Source organism: Polyergus mexicanus, unplaced genomic scaffold, assembly GCF_030449975.1.
Source record: "Polyergus mexicanus isolate NDT 795.1 unplaced genomic scaffold, iyPolMexi1.0 SCAF_2, whole genome shotgun sequence".
NCBI classification, from domain to species: domain Eukaryota; kingdom Metazoa; phylum Arthropoda; class Insecta; order Hymenoptera; family Formicidae; genus Polyergus; species Polyergus mexicanus.
The window spans coordinates 4292732-4311992 of NW_027223322.1; the positions used below are offsets into that span (position 1 = coordinate 4292732).

General features: G+C 33.3%; 1 protein-coding gene across 8 annotated transcripts in view; it reads right to left on the reverse strand.

Annotated features, from left to right (window-relative positions):
* Window positions 1-19261, reverse strand: part of LOC138944670 (beta-1,4-N-acetylgalactosaminyltransferase bre-4) — a 103234-nt gene that overhangs the window by 18876 nt on the left and 65097 nt on the right. For all 8 annotated transcript variants that reach the window (XM_070315516.1, XM_070315517.1, XM_070315515.1 and 5 more), the window contains one exon: window positions 6663-7088. In XM_070315516.1, coding sequence (XP_070171617.1) covers window positions 6663-6823 — 161 coding nt within the window. In that variant the 5' untranslated portion in view covers window positions 6824-7088. The remainder of the gene's footprint in view (window positions 1-6662; window positions 7089-19261) is intronic.

Here is a 19261-nt window from a genome sequence, read left to right on the forward strand (position 1 = left end):
ATTAATAATCGAAGTACAATTATTATTAACTAATTATTTGTCAAATTTACTGGACTTTAGATATCTCGATAAGAATTAAGCTTTCGGTGCACTAATAATAAGAATATTCAATGGCAAAGATTAAAAAAGAATTTGACATATGGCAATTTCCCATCAAACTTTCCAAGGGAATAGGTCGTCGATTGAGGTGTTCCATCGAGGCGTTTACGATTGACAGGATATCTGATAAAAGCGGAACAATGCCTTCGATAAAATTTATCGCGTATCGGACAAAGTTTCCCGCTCTTATCGGATAATTTCGATTTTGTCTAATTTAGAGCAGTATCGAGGCGAGAAAGGAGAGAATTTTGACGATGATGTATCTTTAATGCCGAGGTGACACAGGAATTGGAGGAAGGAAGGAAGAAAGAAAGGAAGGATTATAGGACGAGAAGGTCTTCTTCGAAACGCCTTGGGATCGACGAAGAACGACGAAATTTCCCATCGATCGGGAAATGTCGCGAACGAAAATGTCTGTTAAAAGTTTGAAGAACCGCATAGTCAAACTCGTTGCAAAGTGGACTTTCAGGCAAGAGTAGGGGTGTAGCAATAGAGGATGGAGAAAGAAAACGATGCTCTCCTAGACGCGTCAAATGAAATTTAAGTACACGTCATAATTTTTTATACGCACACATCACACAAACTCTCTTTTTCATATAAAAAAAAATATAAAATTTTGTAAAATTATCTTTATATCTTTATTACTTTATCATTATATCTTTTTTATATATAAAAAATGAATAATTTTTGTTTGTCGAAGAGAAATAAGAAGAATGACGACAATAACTCATCGATAGCAATAAGCCAATGTTCGCAATATCGTCCACGATCATATCTCGAACAAGTAATGTAATTTGCGGTCAATAGGACTTGATAAAGCACAGAACTCAATATCGCGAAAGAAGAGTTATAAAGAAAGCATATCTTTATTACGGGGATATTTTCTACAAACTGGAATTTTGTGAAGATGAGTCTCTTCGTAATATAATCTAATCTATTTAGAATTCTATCTAATCTAATTAACAATAATTATAGATGATTATATAATCATATTAATTAAAAAGGCAAGATTTCCTCTTTCTCTCATCCATATCCTAGAAATTTAATTCAAAAAGAATCCCTTTGTTTTAATTATCTTAGAAAAAGTCAGACGTCGATTTTAATTCGATCTTTCGAAAAATCTATCAGTAACGATCACGATACAAAAATGCTAACATATTTACAATTTTCATTTAGATCCAAGCGTGACAGGATTCGGAAATGTTGCATATCGAAGGAAAGTCACATAGCGAGACATGTCTGATCCGATGTATGATATTCTCTGATGGCGATATAACACGAACGATCGAGACAGTTAAATCTCATATCGTGACGAGACACGCTTGCGTAACTCGGTTAGAAATTTGCCGGGATATATTCTTGACTTCCGGATTTAGTTCCCCAGGGTATTTGCGTTCAATGCAACTATGATGTAAAGATGTACTTAGTATTTGAGAGGATATAATCGCATTTCTATCTCAGATATCGAGAGCATCATTTCGTCATGAAAAATCGATTAATCAAGGATTAATAAAAATGGATAACCGCGGAATATCCTGTATATTCGTATTCGGGCTCGCTGAAAGCTTGAGACATGCATTCGCGTTGTCGGATTATCTAACTCAGACATTTCCAACCACGCAGGGTAAATTTTATATCAAGATTTTAAAACACTTTAACTTAGATTTTCTTTTTCAATTTTAATTATAAATATAGAAATTTTACTTCATTTTATTAAATATAAATAAATGTAGTCATCTAAACATAAAAAAATTCTGAAAATCTCTGATGTAACGCCTCGTCTTTGTCATTAAGATTCGATAAGATAGATTGCATCGGGCAGATGGCATCACTGCTAATAACACATCTCGCTAATGCAATATCGCACCAAACATCTAACGGATTGATTTAAAGTAGCGGCTACTTTCTGCATTCGATTGTATTCGCGATGCATCGCGAATTGAACAAGTCAATTATACCCGGGATTTCAATCTCACGAGACATATATGAAAGAGACTCCGGCATACTTTCTTTTTGTTAAGTCATTCATTATGAAAAGAAAACACATGTATATTTTAATTTATAAAAATGATTTTTAATCATAATACTTTCTTATAATTTCAAGGAATAAATTTTCTTCGTATAAAAAATAAAAAGCAAAACTTTTTTTCGCTAAAACCTAACCGATACAAATATCTATGTATAGAGACGTATATACATAACTACAATAACGTAAAATAATCAATAATCCGTGCTAATAAATTATTTGGCAATTAGAAATGTCGTAGAGATTGACGGAAAAAAGCGCTGCAATATATACAAGCTTCTCGAAATTATATCTGATAGACATTCCGTAATGTATCAGGATGTCTATTTTATCTTTGAAAAAAATCTCTTCGCGTCTTGATTTTTTTTTAAGATTACAATTTTCTCGTATATGGTCGCGTATGCGCGTGATAGCGAAAAATCGTTGACCCCGTTTTCCCTTTTTGACGAGACCTTAATTGTCAGCGGCGTAATCAATAGCGTAAGAACGGTAGCAAAACGCGAGCAAATTATCAACGAAAATATCATCCGCTATTATTTATCGTAAACGTTCCGGTTGTGGTAGCACATAATGCGCGTAAACTGCATCATGGCGTAACTGCAACGAGCTTTCGGCCTGTGATAGAGGAAAGGGGTGACAAATTGTCGCGGACAGGGCGACTACGAAATTTTAAATTAATAGCTCGCGCACCTTGCATTGTGTGCGCAGCGTGCAACCACAGTGTTGCAAGGGATATCGTCGTCAGCTCGCGCTAATTAAATGCAATTTTCAGCGATGATAAATGATACAACGGCATTTAAGCTGTCGCTGCGTTGTCCCACGCGTTACGATGGATAAAAATATATGTTTAACTTCATAAGATCCTATCGACCAATACGACAGAGACTCGGAAATAACGAACTTGAAATTTATTTTTTATTGCGCGTTAACTAGCGAGAGTTGAGTACAGGCTACGACAGTTTTCTGATTGATCTACACGTAGATCTTTTCTCCACGTTGTTTTCAACAAACCGTTCGTTTTTTTTTTTTTTTTTTTTTTTAGTATAATGAGATTGGGTCGAGAGATAATTTAATAATCCTACAAGTAGGTTTCTTGCGTTATATTTTCGTTAAGAAAATATCGGTCGCGTACTTTCAAATATATATAATATATAAAAATTATAATTTTCTAAAAAAAATCAAGATATGATGAAATTATTTTACAGATACAATAAATGCATTATACATTGTGAAATATAATCGTAAACCTTCGGATACTCGTATAATAATTAATAATTATTAGTATTATGTTAATTAATTATTTTATTATTTATTAATTAATAATAATAATAATAAAAAATAATAATTAATAATTTATTACTCATTAATTAGTATTATAATATAATAATATTATATAATTATTTATATTATATTAATAATATACTATATCAATATTATACTCATATAATTTTGAGAAGCCTATATTGTAATGCCTTTTTTTCCTCTTATCCTTTTTCTTTAATACAATTGCACGAAACTTCAAAGCTATACCGGAAAAAAATTTCCAGATGATAGCATTAAATGGACCAACAGTATCCCATGTACATACATCGTATACTATTATCAGGATTGTACAAGAGCATGTCTTCCTTTTAAGAGAGCCAGCCTTAGTCTTGAACGGCCAAAAGAGCGCGTTATACGCCAACGAAACCCGCTGCAAAAGCCATCTCTGATCGTGTTGCTTCGTGATAATAACAGCGCGGTCGTTGCGACGCGAAGGCGAGACGCGTCTTTCATTTCGCCACTGCAGCTCGAGCGTAAGCGCCAAAAGCGCCTATAATTGCAGAGATTAAAAACGACAGTGATAAAGCGCAGCATCAAAAGAGTCACAAAATAAAATTCTTTGCGTGTAACGTCTCTTGTGTATAATATTTTTCGCGAGCGCTCTCTCTCTCTCTCTCGTATGTAATTTTTGAGAGAAAAAATGTAAAAAATAATATGTAATTATTTACATTCTCCGTTACCCAGAAGTATCAGCCTTAACTTCAATGATAAATTTTGTAATAAATCCATAAAAGATTTTCCTATATATATATATCCAAAATATTGTTTATTTCCAAGTTATGAACGATTGAAAAAATGTCGCAGAATAAAGTTCCAAGAAGTGCAAAATTGTAAGAGAAAAATTTTATTTTTTTTCAAAATTTTAATTTTTTTAAACATTTCAGGTTTGGCGAGATTTCGTTTACAAAATCACCCCGTCGTTAGATTCAACGTCATCACTCGTATTTGATCGATAGCGGTTCTATACTCTATATGTCTCTCGACCGATTATTTCCCATTACGAGAGCTCCGTAAATCGCTCGTGAACTAGAGCTGTCGTTAAGCAGCCACTTTGCCACGTTACGTAACCGGGTAATGAGATTTCCCGCGTGTCTGCCGTGAGCCCCAAAAGATAAGAATCGATCTTAAGCTATAGGTTACTCAGTTACACGTGCCGCATACAAATGCGGGGGTGTTTGAAAATCCACATGGGGATAACACGCTATATTTATATCTCTCACTCGCGTATTACAAAGTAAATGCGCGCAAAATTAAAGCATAATGAATTGATATTATCTTTAAAAGTATCGGTTTATTGAAAGTGCATCAAATAACAATTGTATAACGTTAAAAAATGGAGAGATTTAAACATTTTTTTCGATAAGTAGGAAAAATATTATTTAAGTGAAAGTCCATTTTTTCTTTCAAATCAAATTTATAACTCTAATTAAAACATATTCGACGGTGTCTTCTTTTCGACAGGGGTTAAATTTTTCACAAGTTATAGTCAACCTCAAAAATTTATATATTTTAATAACTTCATATTTTAAAACTATCAAAGCGACTACCGATTGAGATCATCAGTGATGTAACTGAATTATTAACAAGATTCCAAAGAGGGGAAAGGGTAGGGCAACGGATAATTTTGCAACGGGCCGAATGCGATTACGCGGCTCGTTACTCGTATCTGGTATCGATGTTACTTAACGCGGTTGGCTGCACGCACTCAAAGTATCCATCACAATGTTGAAAATTACATTACAGCCGCGGTTTTATGATAATAATAATAATAATAATAATAATAAGAAAATGGTGTGTAAGCGCAAAAAAAATGTTTCCACAGAATTCGATCGTAATTTGCGCTTTATTCACGGCCTTCAAACTAAATAATGAACGATGAACGGCGATTACGACGGCGATGAACGATTTAACAATTAAATTTCGCTTGCGTATAATGGAGTTGGTTGAACGCTATTGCGAGAAGGGAGTGATTCAATCCGCTCTTTTATCCGACCGTTTTACAATAGCGTATATTTTCCCTTTACATCGTTATTCAATTTCATTTTAAGCTTCATTTATATCTTTTCAACACGCTACACGGCAAGCTCTGTATAATTATCCGCGCGATCGCTAAAAAATGGAGCACGTAAGAGCAAAAATCTTCTTTTAAAAAGAATTAAGCTTTTTAAATTTTAACTTGTATTTTTTATATTTGGTAATTATAAATTACTTGATACTTTATTTACTGTTTAATATTATATTTATAATACATAAAGTTGAAATATTATATCATAATCATTTAATGAATCTTAAATAATCTTATATTAGTTTATATGAAAGAAAAATTTGAGAATAACAAGATGAGATTATGATAATTTCTATTGTGATATCAATATGGATATGTATGATATTAATTGTATATATATTGTATATATTTCTTTTTTTTATTTTTACCGCATTATTTTGCCTTATAAATCAGATATATTCCTTTTGATATTATTTCAATTACTGTCATGATACATCATTAATATATTATTTGCGAATAATAGAACAACTCTTAATAATTAAACCGTAAATTCCAAATGCTGCCGACACATATAGAAGATTAATCGAAAAATTAAACTCTAACTGCTTTCTATTACAGTTATTCCAGAAATAATCGTTACGAGTGTAACACATATACGGTAAAGTTGAATATAAATCCAGCTCAATTATCACGAACGAGACATCCTCCGCGAAAGTTTTGCTCGCGGAAAGTTCACGTCAACAACAGTGCGCGAGGTCTATCGTTCGCACCGTAAATTCATGACGCAACACAATACAAACTCGCGAGCGACGATGAATAACGACAAGTCGGCTAATTATTAAACCGGGAATCCGACATTCGTAATTAGCGGAGAATTACGAGAACGCGTGCGTCTTCCATCCTCGCGATAATACATGCGAATGGCAGGCATGGGCGGAATTTAAGCACAGCGGATTCTGCGAATCCGGAAATTCAGCTTTCAAGACGCGGGCGCGTTGAAGTTTACACGATATTGGAATAAGTATTTAATACGGCTTCGCCGTAGACGTAAAAAGCGGGTTTATCGCAAGGAATATAGAACGAGTCGAAAACTCTCGATTCGTCTACCACCAAGTGTCGGATAATAAATCTGTCATCTCGATCGATAATCAATTCTATCGATTATATTTCATAATTTGAGACGAATCGAGCAGACAACAGGGCACTCACCTGGTCGCGTTGATCGTGAAAATGGTCTCGATGGAGCGACGATCGAGCACGCCGCCGCTAAGCAGGTACTGGACGGCGATCAGGGCGAGGACGACGCAGGCGAGCGCCTTGTAGAGGTGGGCACGATGCCACAGTGTCACGGCTGCGGCGGCCACAGTCATTGCATGCGCGAGACACCATAACTCCCTCCTAGCCGCCGTTAGAGGAGCACCGCCGTGCACCACGAGGCGCTTCCCCCCGTTAGCCGCCGCTTTCTCGGTTGCAGTCGCAACTGCTGGTGGACCTGGGACCGACCGAGTCCCTCTCCTCCTCCCTTGATGGGCACGAAGGGAGAAAAGGCCGCCCGGGGCTCCTCACTTGCGCTCGCCAAGAGCATTACACCCCCGTGAACCTTCGGAGCGTCCCCTCGGACCGGTATAATCGCGTCTGCAAAACAGTAATCGAGAAAGTCAAAAGATTTCACGCTAAAGGGCTTCTCGCTAATCATTATTAATAATTAATGTCAATATTTTTACTATCGATTTTAACTTATTATATTATATATATGTACGCAAATGGTGCTATTAATTATTCAATTTGTTATAATAGAAATTGTGTTAAAATATAAGTATAACTTTTGCACCACTAAAATATAAATTTTTATTAAAATATATTTCGGTACTAATTCAATTATTATAAATTGATTCATTTTGTTATATATAAATTTTCGTCTTTGATACATAATTATTTTTAATTTAGATTTTTACAAAAGAGAAAGAGAGAGAGAGAGAGAGAGAGAGAGAGAGAGAGAGAGAGAGAGAGAGTAGGAGAACTAAATAATAAATATTAATTTTCGCCCATCTAGATTTAGTTGAGATTTAATTGAAATGTATGAAAACGAATATTTTTATCTTTAGTCAATCCTCTTCTGCAGATTTGCATGAAAATAAAGACTAATTCAAATAAAATAGATAATTATTAAAAATAATGACAACAATGTAATTTAAAAAGCACACTTCCTCTTATAAGATAAAAATGATTATTTTAGCGCAAAATATATAAAAATGCGTATATTTCTCGCAAGCTTTATCGCTCGACCTCGTCCTGAAGCTTGCAAGCTAATACCACACGGTTCCGTTAACACCGCGAGCTGCAAAATTTATCACGAGGAAGCTTGTGAAAAAATGTAATACCTTAGTATTATATATGTCTTGCGAGTTATACAAGTCGGGCTCGACGAAATAAAATGGAAGTTCCCGAAGATATGACGAATTAAAAACGTATGCGCGGCGACTGGGAAAACAATTTACCCGCGAGCGTTAATTATATTGTAGCTGTCAACTTTTAGCAAGATGCCACTAATTTCGTGACACAACTTCGTTCTATCATTGCCATGACATTTGTTTGCAAAAATAATATTGCAGCGCGCGTTATCTAATCTTAGAAAAATCACGTTATCTAATCTTAGAAAAATATACATTTTTAATTAATTTCCAAAAAATTATCCTTCGATATTGCGTGTGAACGATGAGAATGTTAGTTAAATAATAATAATTATTAAAAATAAAATTTCTTTTCTGACATGACGTAAGTATTTTTGTTACTTGACAAAATTATCACCGTATAAAATTGTGTTTTTTCTCTAATGCGACTTAATATATTCGAGACGTGATGAGAACTTCATCGGATCACGATTTACGCGGGATTACTCTTACACCACGACCGAAACTAATCCGAGTTTATGTGCCCGGAGCTGCCACGAGTGGCTGTATTTAACGAGTTGCCAGATTTATCGGCTCGCGATGGTAACTCGTTCCCCGATTGTTTCAGAGAGCGCAATCTTTATTATAGTAACTCCTCTCTATTAAGAAGTGATTTTCGACTTTCATTATCGGCCGATTTATCGCCGACGACTTCGCGTTCCGACTTTGTATTAAATGTACCATATATAAAAATCGTTTGATTAATCTCTATTGATTAATTAATTAGTAGATTTATTACAGTATAAATAAATTAAGAGAACGTTTCTGCATGAATTCAGATTCAGATGCTGGAATGGCGCGAATCTCTTGCAATCTCTAAATTACACACAATAGAAGATCGAGGAGGAAGCTGGCTGCGCTTGCGGTTCGGAAAGTGGAACGTAAGAGGATTAAGCTGACATGCGCGCTTTACTGCACGGCGGATTGAAAATGGTTAATAGTTTATAATTTACCGACTATCATATAGATGTTGAATATTCTGATCTGAATCATAATTTCGAGTTTTTGAGTTTAATAATATTTGCGCTGTCGAGAGAGAGATAGTGGATTTCTTAAAGATTCTGCAAAGAAAATTGAACTATCTCTAAAAATTCCGAGATTTATTCTTCAAAGATGACCGATAAAATAAATGATATCATAAATTTCCAATAAGTTTTATATATATAAATGACGATAGATTTATCTTTCCAAAAATCTGAAAGCTTTATTATATATATTATATATATTATCGTCTATGAATATTAATTATCTCTCTATTTAATTATATTTAATTATCTTTATATTCTATATTGAATAATTAAAAATATAAAAACAAAGAGTATAATTTCGTTTGTAAATGCTCGATTTGACCTGTTAAAATATAATATAAATATAATATGCAAATCTCAAATTAACAATTGGGATAAAACTGAATAAATTTAAACAAGAGATACTCGTTTTATTATTTTTATTAATTATTTATTTATTTATTTATTATTTTTATTATTTATAATAAAATTATTATTTATTAATAACATTTATTATTTTTATTATTTTTATTATTTTCACTGGTTTATGCACTTTGTATTTTTATTACTCTCTCACATATTACACTCGTCTCATATATTACAAGCGTTCGATTTGTTCTTTATTACAGTTGACCTTCTATTTCTTCCTTTATATTAACATACACAGAAACGATAAATGTTCATTTCGCGGTGAGAAAAAAGGAGAATATTGCTATCAATCTTTTCTTCCTATCTTCCGTGTGTTTCAACAATGCTAAGATAGACCATGCCTTCGGTCTATTCATATCGCTCGCTTGTGCTTAATATACAATCGTAATTTCAAACCCTCTTCCCTTCCTCCCCGGGTCCCTCTTGTTGTTACTAGCTATCCGCACGTTATCGTCCAGCTCCATTCTAGCGTACGATATAGCGCGGCCTGATTTCTCCTTGAAAATGAACGACCATCGGTCGGGATATTATGGCGATACTAATAGAGAAAGAATAAGATGCAATCTCGCGCTATTAGAGAAAAATGTGGCTAAGACGGAGAATTTCACGAGGAAAAAATTAGGCTACAAATATATTTTTCCATGTTGAAAATCTCAAGATTGTGTCAATTGTGTGATAATTATTTAATATCAATATGAAAGACGAGAAAGGAAAGAGAAGTTTTCTCAAGACAATTCTTTATCCCTTAATTTTGTTTAAAAAATTTTCAGATGTACTTCTATTTTAAGAAACTTTTATTTTAGAAATAAATTATATTAAATATCGTAGATGTTTAATTTTTTTTATAAAGATATATACATTATAGATATTTAATTATAAAACTCATCGTTCAATACAAGATATGCGTGACGTTTAATTTAATTTTGATAAAAGAACTGTTTCATATCGGAATCTGATAGAAATCTAATAAACGAATACACATAATATTGACACGATTCCAATTATTAAGATTAAAAACTCCGATTGCGAGTGAACAATTTTATTCGATAACAGTGCTCTTTCTCTACCTCATAGCTATAATACTCTTTTCCCGAGGGCCAGCGCAAGATGTGACATAGTGCTCCATCACCCCGGAGTAGAAAACATCATTCGGAGCTTTTCTCTGCCACAAAACTACGCGGCTTTCCGATTTTTCCGAGCTATTGGATTTTCTCGCTCGACAATTGTCGGAACTCTCGTATTTTTCACGATCAAGTTGACGCACAAGAAATCCCCCGTGTCTCTCTTTCTCTTTCGTAACAAGAAGAGTTCATAAACGTACGCGACTTGGCAAAAAGACGATCGATAACTTCGAAATGTGCAATAACGGATAAAAATAAAATATCTATTGTTACATATTTTCCCTGATGTTCCCACACTTTTTCCGCTATTGCACACTTTCACATAATTTCGTTGTGACTAATTTTCTTTCGTTATATTTCACTTATATACTTGGTAATTCTCATTTCAACTTGGCTTCGATTGTAATTTCAGGAAAAACCGCAATCTATACATCCTCTAAGCGATCATAATCGTCGGGATCTGTGACGATAATTCGTTAATAATCGCCGGCGTATTATTTGAATTGCGGTTATTTGAATTGCATAAAAGAGATAACGTGACCATTACTCTTTTACACGTGCATCATATTATATTTACGGTCGTATGAGATTTAGAAGATCGAGATATATCTACTCTTAATTCATCGTTTCACATACGCTCTCAAACACACACATAATATCGAAACACTGATGTTTTATGTTTCGAATAATCATATATAAATTATGAATATTATAAAATGTTATATAAAATGGAATGTTATGTTAATTTGATATCTGTTTAATAATCTACTCTCGATATAAACTCGATAACTATACTTCAGCCTAGATTTTAGATGGATACCGATATCTCTAATAAAGTACAGAACGTATCATTAACGGGCTTAGTTTGTCATCGATTTATTTCCGCTGCCATGACGTCGTTTACTCATGGAACACGCGATCGTTGTAAACGATCCTCGACGAGCAGAAATCTATGGACGACGTCGCCAATCCGTCTCGCCGCAAAATACGCGACCGCCGAGAAAAAGAGGCAAATAATAATTCTCCCCCTCGTTCATGATATATTTATTTCTGTCCCTCGATGATAAAACCAGCCTCGAAAGACGAACATGACGACGGGGAGTCATTTTCCCCTATACCGGAAGTATGCAGCATTCCCATTGCATCGTAGCCTTTATAGGGGTGTAATAGACATACTTTTTCTCTTTTATGACATTTATATTAGTCGGAACGATATCCCAAAGTTTTCTGCGTATCTGATGTAAATGTCCTAGGTATGCTGTGAGTGTCGGGTTTGCAGGAGATAATTTGTACATATAATTAAGGAAGATGCGAATCAGAATCCACCGAATGTTTTACGATGAAGATATCGTGTACAATTAGGGGAGACACTCTTATTCTGAAATAAGCTTATAATGTTAAGATATAAGGAATTATATTTCCAAACTTTTAATGACATTATATTCTACTCTGTCTTAAGTTATATACCTATATCTATATATGACATGTTTGTAACATTAATATCAAATCTATTACTCAAATTAATCAACTGAATCTTGAATTAATTTCTTTTAAAATTAAAATCTTCAATTTTTAATCTGTTCAAATATCAAATAAAAATTAATAGCATAATAAGCCATATTTTTTAATTCACTCTTAGATTGAAAGACTTTATCAATTTTCGAATAAATAAATTTAAAAAAACATTAATTTACTCTAAATTTTACATTTTTATTTTCTCTACTTCACATAATATTGCATAAAATATACAATTCCGTTAACAATGTAAATTTTATTTATTACGCTTGTATTATTTAATACAGAATATCTGAATATAATTATATATAAAATAAAAGCTGAATCTATGTTTTAATGTATTTAATTCCGAATTAATTTCCTATAGATATTGCAAACCAGTTGGCGACGCGCAAATTCATTTATTTATTCAAAATTTACGTCTGACAGCCGCATTTGACATATTGTGAGCGAGATGCTGCACAATAAAGCATGCGAGTTACATGATAAATAGCGCGTGTTACCATCTTTATTAGACCGAAGTCATCTCTTCGCGCTCATTTCCGCCAGTCGTTAATCAAACGTCGCGCGTTTATTCAATTAAAAACGCGACCTCGCGATCGCGCGATAAAATCGCCGGTACAAAGAGTAGTACGCGGTAATTGCGCTCTGTTGCAATGACAGAGCTGCATTGCGTTGCTAACTGCGAGAACCGAGGAGGGGAGGGGAGGGGGAGGGGGGGAAATCTCGCTGTGGCTTCGCTTGCATACAGTGAAATCGTTCGTGATGGGACAATCGGCCGCGAATTAACACGAGCGCGCGCCCGCTTGTAATCGCCGTTTCGTATTTCGCGAGTCGCGCGTCCTATTTGCATGCAAACGCGGAAAGCGGTAAAACTGCGTATAACGTTTGGCGCGGGATATACCTATCGTGCAAAGATAGATCCCGCGAGATTGGCCGCGACATGTGAATCCTCTCGCCCGTAGAAACGACGCTGGCATAATTTTTCATCAAAGACAGATGGAGTTTAAATTTGTCAACAGAAGGCTACAGTTTTTAAGAGAAATTTGTATCTCGTTTTATATCTCCGTGACATGTGCTGCTCATTTGTCTCGATGTACATTTCGGAGATAAAATTTTGCACGGCGATCCATACGTAATGAAAAAATTCGGCTTAACAGATGAGCTTTCAGCTAGTAGAGGAATAAAAATTTCTCTTAAATCCATAAACTTAAATTTTGCTTCGCATAAATAAATATCTCATTTTTGCCTTAAAGAAAAAAATATTACTAAAAGATGAATGAAAAATGAAAATATCTATGGAATACTATATATATACTTCATCTCCATGTTAAATCATTTTTCTTAAATCATTTCTTTTTACATTTCCTCGATATAATTTTCTTCATTTAGTTTATAATACAGAAACAGATAACAATCCGATATTTTTATCCAGTAAAAATCGGATCTCCGAACTTCAAGCATGATAGTTCATCGGTAGAATAGACAAACACACACACACACACACACACACACACACACACACACACACACACACACACACACACACACACACACACATACATATATATATATATATATATACAGCACTCAATACACTCGACATACATTTACGCGTCATTAAATCGGGTTATTATGATTGAGACCGAATTACTTTTTCATAGGCGCAACCTCGATTCGCAATCTCGTGTATATATATAGACTGTCGAATAATTTCCACGTCGTGAATATATATCGACCGCATCGTCATCGCATGGATTGCGTCGCGTGGGCGGAATATTCAAAGAGGACATCGTGTCCTCCTCCTAGTATCCTGGTCGAAGGGAGGTATTATCGTATTCGCTCTTTTCGTTGTATGTTCGCTGCGCGTACGAACGCACACATTTGCGTACTATATATGAATATTTGCAAAGCAAATGCGAGGACAAGAAAAAAAAAGAAGAAAAAAAATCATCACTTTCTCCTAGCAAAATAGAAACGAGACTAAAAATGTAAGTTAAAAAATGTTAAAATTGTAAAAGAAATATTGAAAAGAAGATATATATTAATAAACATAAGGAGGGGGGGGAGGGAAGGGAGAGAGAGAGAGAGAGAGAGAGAAATAATGAAATATAGATACAGTGTGTCAGATACAAACTATATACAGTTAATGTTTGAATTATACTTCTGACAGAATAGGATCAAATAGATCAAAAGTGAATATGCAGTCATTTGAATCATATATATATATATAGATCAATAATGTATTAATTACATTAATACATCCGAATGTATTAATTACATTACATTAATATCATCCGAATATTGATAATTATTCAGTAATTAATTTCGCGGAAACAAGGATGCATAATGAAACGGGGAGACTCTTGGGCACGAGTGCCCAAGAGGGACCGTTTGTTTCCGGAGATATCCATTTCAAGCCTGAAGGGGATTGTGACCCTTCGCATTGTATACATCGTTCCCTATTCGCTTTCCCGCGATCCGCTCTGAATTCTTGACTCTGTCAAATCCGAGTACGGTTGCACTCCGGCGTACGTTGCACGTCGCAATGCAGTAACCAGAGTTACGAAGGACGCGTGTGCGCGATTTTGCTAATAGAGAGAAAGGGAGGGACAAACAGAAAGAGAGAGAGAGAGAAAACAAAAGGGAAAAGGCAGCATAACGGTTGCCAACATCCAAGGATCTACGGCGGTCAAGGCCTATGATATCGTCAAAGCCACTGGCATTGATTCAAAAGCTTTTGCTTCACATCCCAGAGAATGAAAGAGTAATAATCCCGAGAGAAAAATGTGATATTGAAAAAAAATCTGGTCTGGACTTTAAGTCTGGATACATATCGATGCAACACCAAGGATGATGTGCTAATTTTATCGTAAATCTGATTTTTTAAATTAAAATCGTATAAAAGCCAATAATATCAAATTCTAAATTTTGATTTGATCGGAATTTATTAAAAAAATAATTCGATTCCCAAAAATATTTCTCTAAAATATTGAAAAGAGAAAGATAGCTTTAAATGTTTATAAAAAGTGACTGAAATTAACAGAAGAACAGAAGCTCCTAATTTGTATTCATTACAATAAATAAAATTTCAACGTAAAATATCGATGGATATTTGATATAAAAATATACGCGTATAAATATATTCAATAAACGTAATTATTTTACATTTTATAACAATATTATTCTTGATAATTATTAATTGCGTTCCTCTAATAAGGCAGAAGAATTTTAAACCATCGATCCATATTTTATACATTAAATTGCTCATCATTTCATTCGGATATAGAGTTGGTTGCAAAATTATTCGCCGTATATATCACGAAAAAAAAAACAGGATGAAAATATACATAAATAAAAAAAACAGGAAAAAATTTAAAAATTCACGCGAGCGTTATCCTTAAGTACACTGTTACCGTCGTAAAATAATGCTATGCCAGTAATTTAGCGACTATAAAAAAGATTTCCTACCATTATCCCGGTAGCTTAGTTGCAGTTTCGTTACGTCAGTTACCCCTGTAATGTAACTTCTGATAGTCCTTCTTAACTCCCCGAGAACATAATATAATTGCGTTAACGTCATCGTTACATCACATCGCCGCCGTTGATAGCGCGCGATCTGATTATGGCGGTTACAAGTTAATTGAGCAGTCGCAAATCGAACAACAATATCGTTAATGATGCTTATGATTACAAAAGACACCTTCATTCCTGAATACTCTAAAAACGTTACTAACAGTAAAAGGATTAAAAAAATTAAGCTGATATGTAAGTTAATATTAATTAGAGAAAATTTAAAGATTATAATCGCGATTCAAATGACATAATGTTAAGTTTCAAATCAAATATATTTTATCATACAGTTGAATTTAATCTTCGGGGAAATGCACAAAAATTCAAGAATTACATTATAAGTTTAATTAAATATTGATTTCAATATAAAGTTGATCTCAATCCATTGTAAAATCATTCTACGATCGGTAAAATTTACATTCGGACTACGAAATTTGACGTTTCAGAATAATTCAGAAACTGGACTTTACTTATCCCAAATAATGGTTCATATATCATTCTGTTATGCTGTGGAGATGTTTTTCATCGTAACACTTGAGATATGCAATATAGCTGTCAAATTGATAATACGACGTAATATATATTGTGACTCGTTATAAATAAGAGAGAAAACAGATATTAAAAGTTAACTACAAAATAAGTAAAAATCTTCTTTACATTTCAAAAATTATACAAAATGGACGGTTTCAAAATTAATAAAAATGTAAAAATGTACCTTTCATTATTTTTGCATTATTTAATATGGTATTATATATTATAACAATATAATTCTTAACGAGATGATTCTAACCGTATCTTTTATATTTTCTTTTCATTGTTATCTATAATTTAGATATTTTATTTTTATTATTTTTGCATTATCTGATATGATATCATTGCAATAAATCAACACTTTGTGCAATAATCAAGAATGCAATCATAAAAGAATTGAGAAATTTCTCTCTTTCTTCCATCATTCCTTATCTGATAGCATAAGGATGTAGTTATTGACGCGATAATTCTTTTATGTTCTTTTCATTGTTACTTATATTTTAGATATCTTTTTTATCTATATGCTTTCTTATGTTTGTTTCTTGTCTCGATTCAAGCATATGAAATGAAATAAAAATTGAAACAATACATCACTAAATTGACTATCCGTTAAAATGTGAAAATTATTTCTGATTTACTTGCAGTGTAATATGTCACGTTCTAATTATTTTCTGCTTGAAATCGACATTTTCTGCGTCAATTAGCATCTGCCAAAAAATGTATTGTATTTCTCACATATATACTATTTTATGAAACCTAGATGAAGTTCTCTGGTTTATGTAAAATACCTTTATTTCATCAAAATTTCATGAAAAAATATGAAAGAGCAAGATAAAAAAATTTTAGAAATCACGCATATATCAATTTTTCATCAAATTGAATCAAAATTTTTATCTCCTATATTGCGTCATCGTGATATTGTTTACAATTATGCGCTATATTTTTTTAATATTAACACAATGCGCTTTTTAATAATACAAAAATTACAAGTATCCCTTAAAAGACTTTTAAAAATTCTACGTTTTAGAAAGATGCGAGAAAAAGAAAACGCGATCTAATATAACGAGAAATGTAACTCGATCTATTTATTATGTTGGAATTGCGAGTCACGCGATAAGTGTAACTCTATCGGAAATAAAGAATGTTGTGGAAAGTACACCACCAGACGGATTATAGCAAGGTGTGGCTCTTACGTAAGCAACCTCTTTTAATCTCTTTATAAATTCCTTTCGCCTCTCTCTAGGGAATACTAGAAAATAAACTCGATGTCGTTCAAACATTAATGGACGTAAATAATCCGGTAACATGATCAATTTATACGAATAAAAATATACAGTACTATGTATTTAAAACTCCTCTTAATATCTATTTTGCGAAAAACAGATTCAATTGAAAATCCTCCCCCCCCCCTCCCCTCTCGTTTCAAGATCTATTTAAAGCTGAGTTGTGATTAAATTAAAAGCCAAATTGCGATACATTCGTCTTATGATATTATATTCGATGCTCTCTTCAATTAAATAAATTAAACATTTGAATAATTTCAAATTATGTATAAAATTTCAAAAGAAGATCAATAATTTATTGAATCTACCATATATGTAAATATGCGATTTTTTATTTTCTTCGTTGTAATATTATATCATCCTGGAGAGAAAAAAAAAACAGTCAATCGTTTGCACGAAAGAACTGCGATAAAAATGACAAATATTTCAATTCGTGCATTTTCTCTGGTTATGCAAAATAATAACCGAGTAGATAAAACAACCAAAAGATTTACATTCTGGATGGCGGGCGGGTAACTCAATAAATCAATAAACGGCGAGCAAGATTTAATAAAAGGAACGTAACGCCGACGAAACGCGACGCAGGCTGCTTTGATTAAAACGCGAACCAATTCGAAATATCTCGGTCACCATTAATGAGTCAATCAATTCCTGTCATTGCGTTTGGTCCGACAGGGCCATGCGCGAATCTCAATATATACCAATGGGGAACATGTTTCAACACAATACTAATAAAAAACATTTCTATGATTGGAACAATATTTTACATTTGTTCGATAAAGATGTAGAGAACAATGTAAACGTTTATAAAATATTATATATCGAAAAAACACGTGAGGAGAAATTTATATATCTTAGCGAATCTATATAAATTCCATTATAAATATTTAATATCCATCAAATATTTTCATAATCAATAAATCATTTTAGACTATCTATTATGATGTATAATTCCAATAATTCCAATAATTTCGTCATAAGTACCCGAATTATGTGCTTGTAAGGATTTTATTTTGCAGTGATTTATGCTGTTTTTAGCTGGCATTTCGGATGCAAATTTTCATTTGAGTGGCATCGCTATCCGGAGCAAGCTTCGTGTCAGAAGACATACCGACGATCTATCTATCTATCTTTTTATGAATATGAGAGCACGCCACCTTTTTTCGAGCGCTTTTAATGCCGAGAAAAATTTTTATCGGCATTCTCATGAAAATTTGCAAAGCGATCTCTTTTTTTTTATTTCTCACGTCATATCGCAACCTCTCTTAAGTACGCGCGCGGACACAATTTTTGCAAAACTGCCACTCCGCTCCACGCGACGGCTCTTTCTCCTTCCAACATTGATTTATTTGACGAAAAAAAGATATTTTAGCGCTTCTATGCTTCGCCCTCGTAAAGCGAACGTGGAAAATTACACGGGGCGTTGTCTCCTCGTATTTTCTGTTGGACGATAAATTACCTTCGATCTCTTAGAAAGTTTGATAGGAAATTTAATTGAAATTAAGAAGTTCGTAATTATAATATAAATTGAACATTAGATGATGCAATAAATTTTCCATGCTTAAAACAATTGTTAACGTAACCTTTTCGTTCTCCGCTCGTGTTGTTGGAATAAAATTGTTTTTGTAAGCTTATATGCTTCTTTCTGAGAAGAGAGAAAATTATCAGAAAAATTTTGAATTTTATAAAAAAGAATTTTAAAAAAATTATTTCTTTTTTGGATTTTTTTATAGATCCGTGTGACAAAATTTATATTCAATTCTTATTAATTTTATTTTCTATATAAGAGATTTAAAGAATATTTATTAGATTTTACATTTTAGTTATTAAGATGTCCTAAATTACTAAATGTTCTAAATCCGCACGCAAGAACTCGTGATACCTAAATATCCGGAGAAA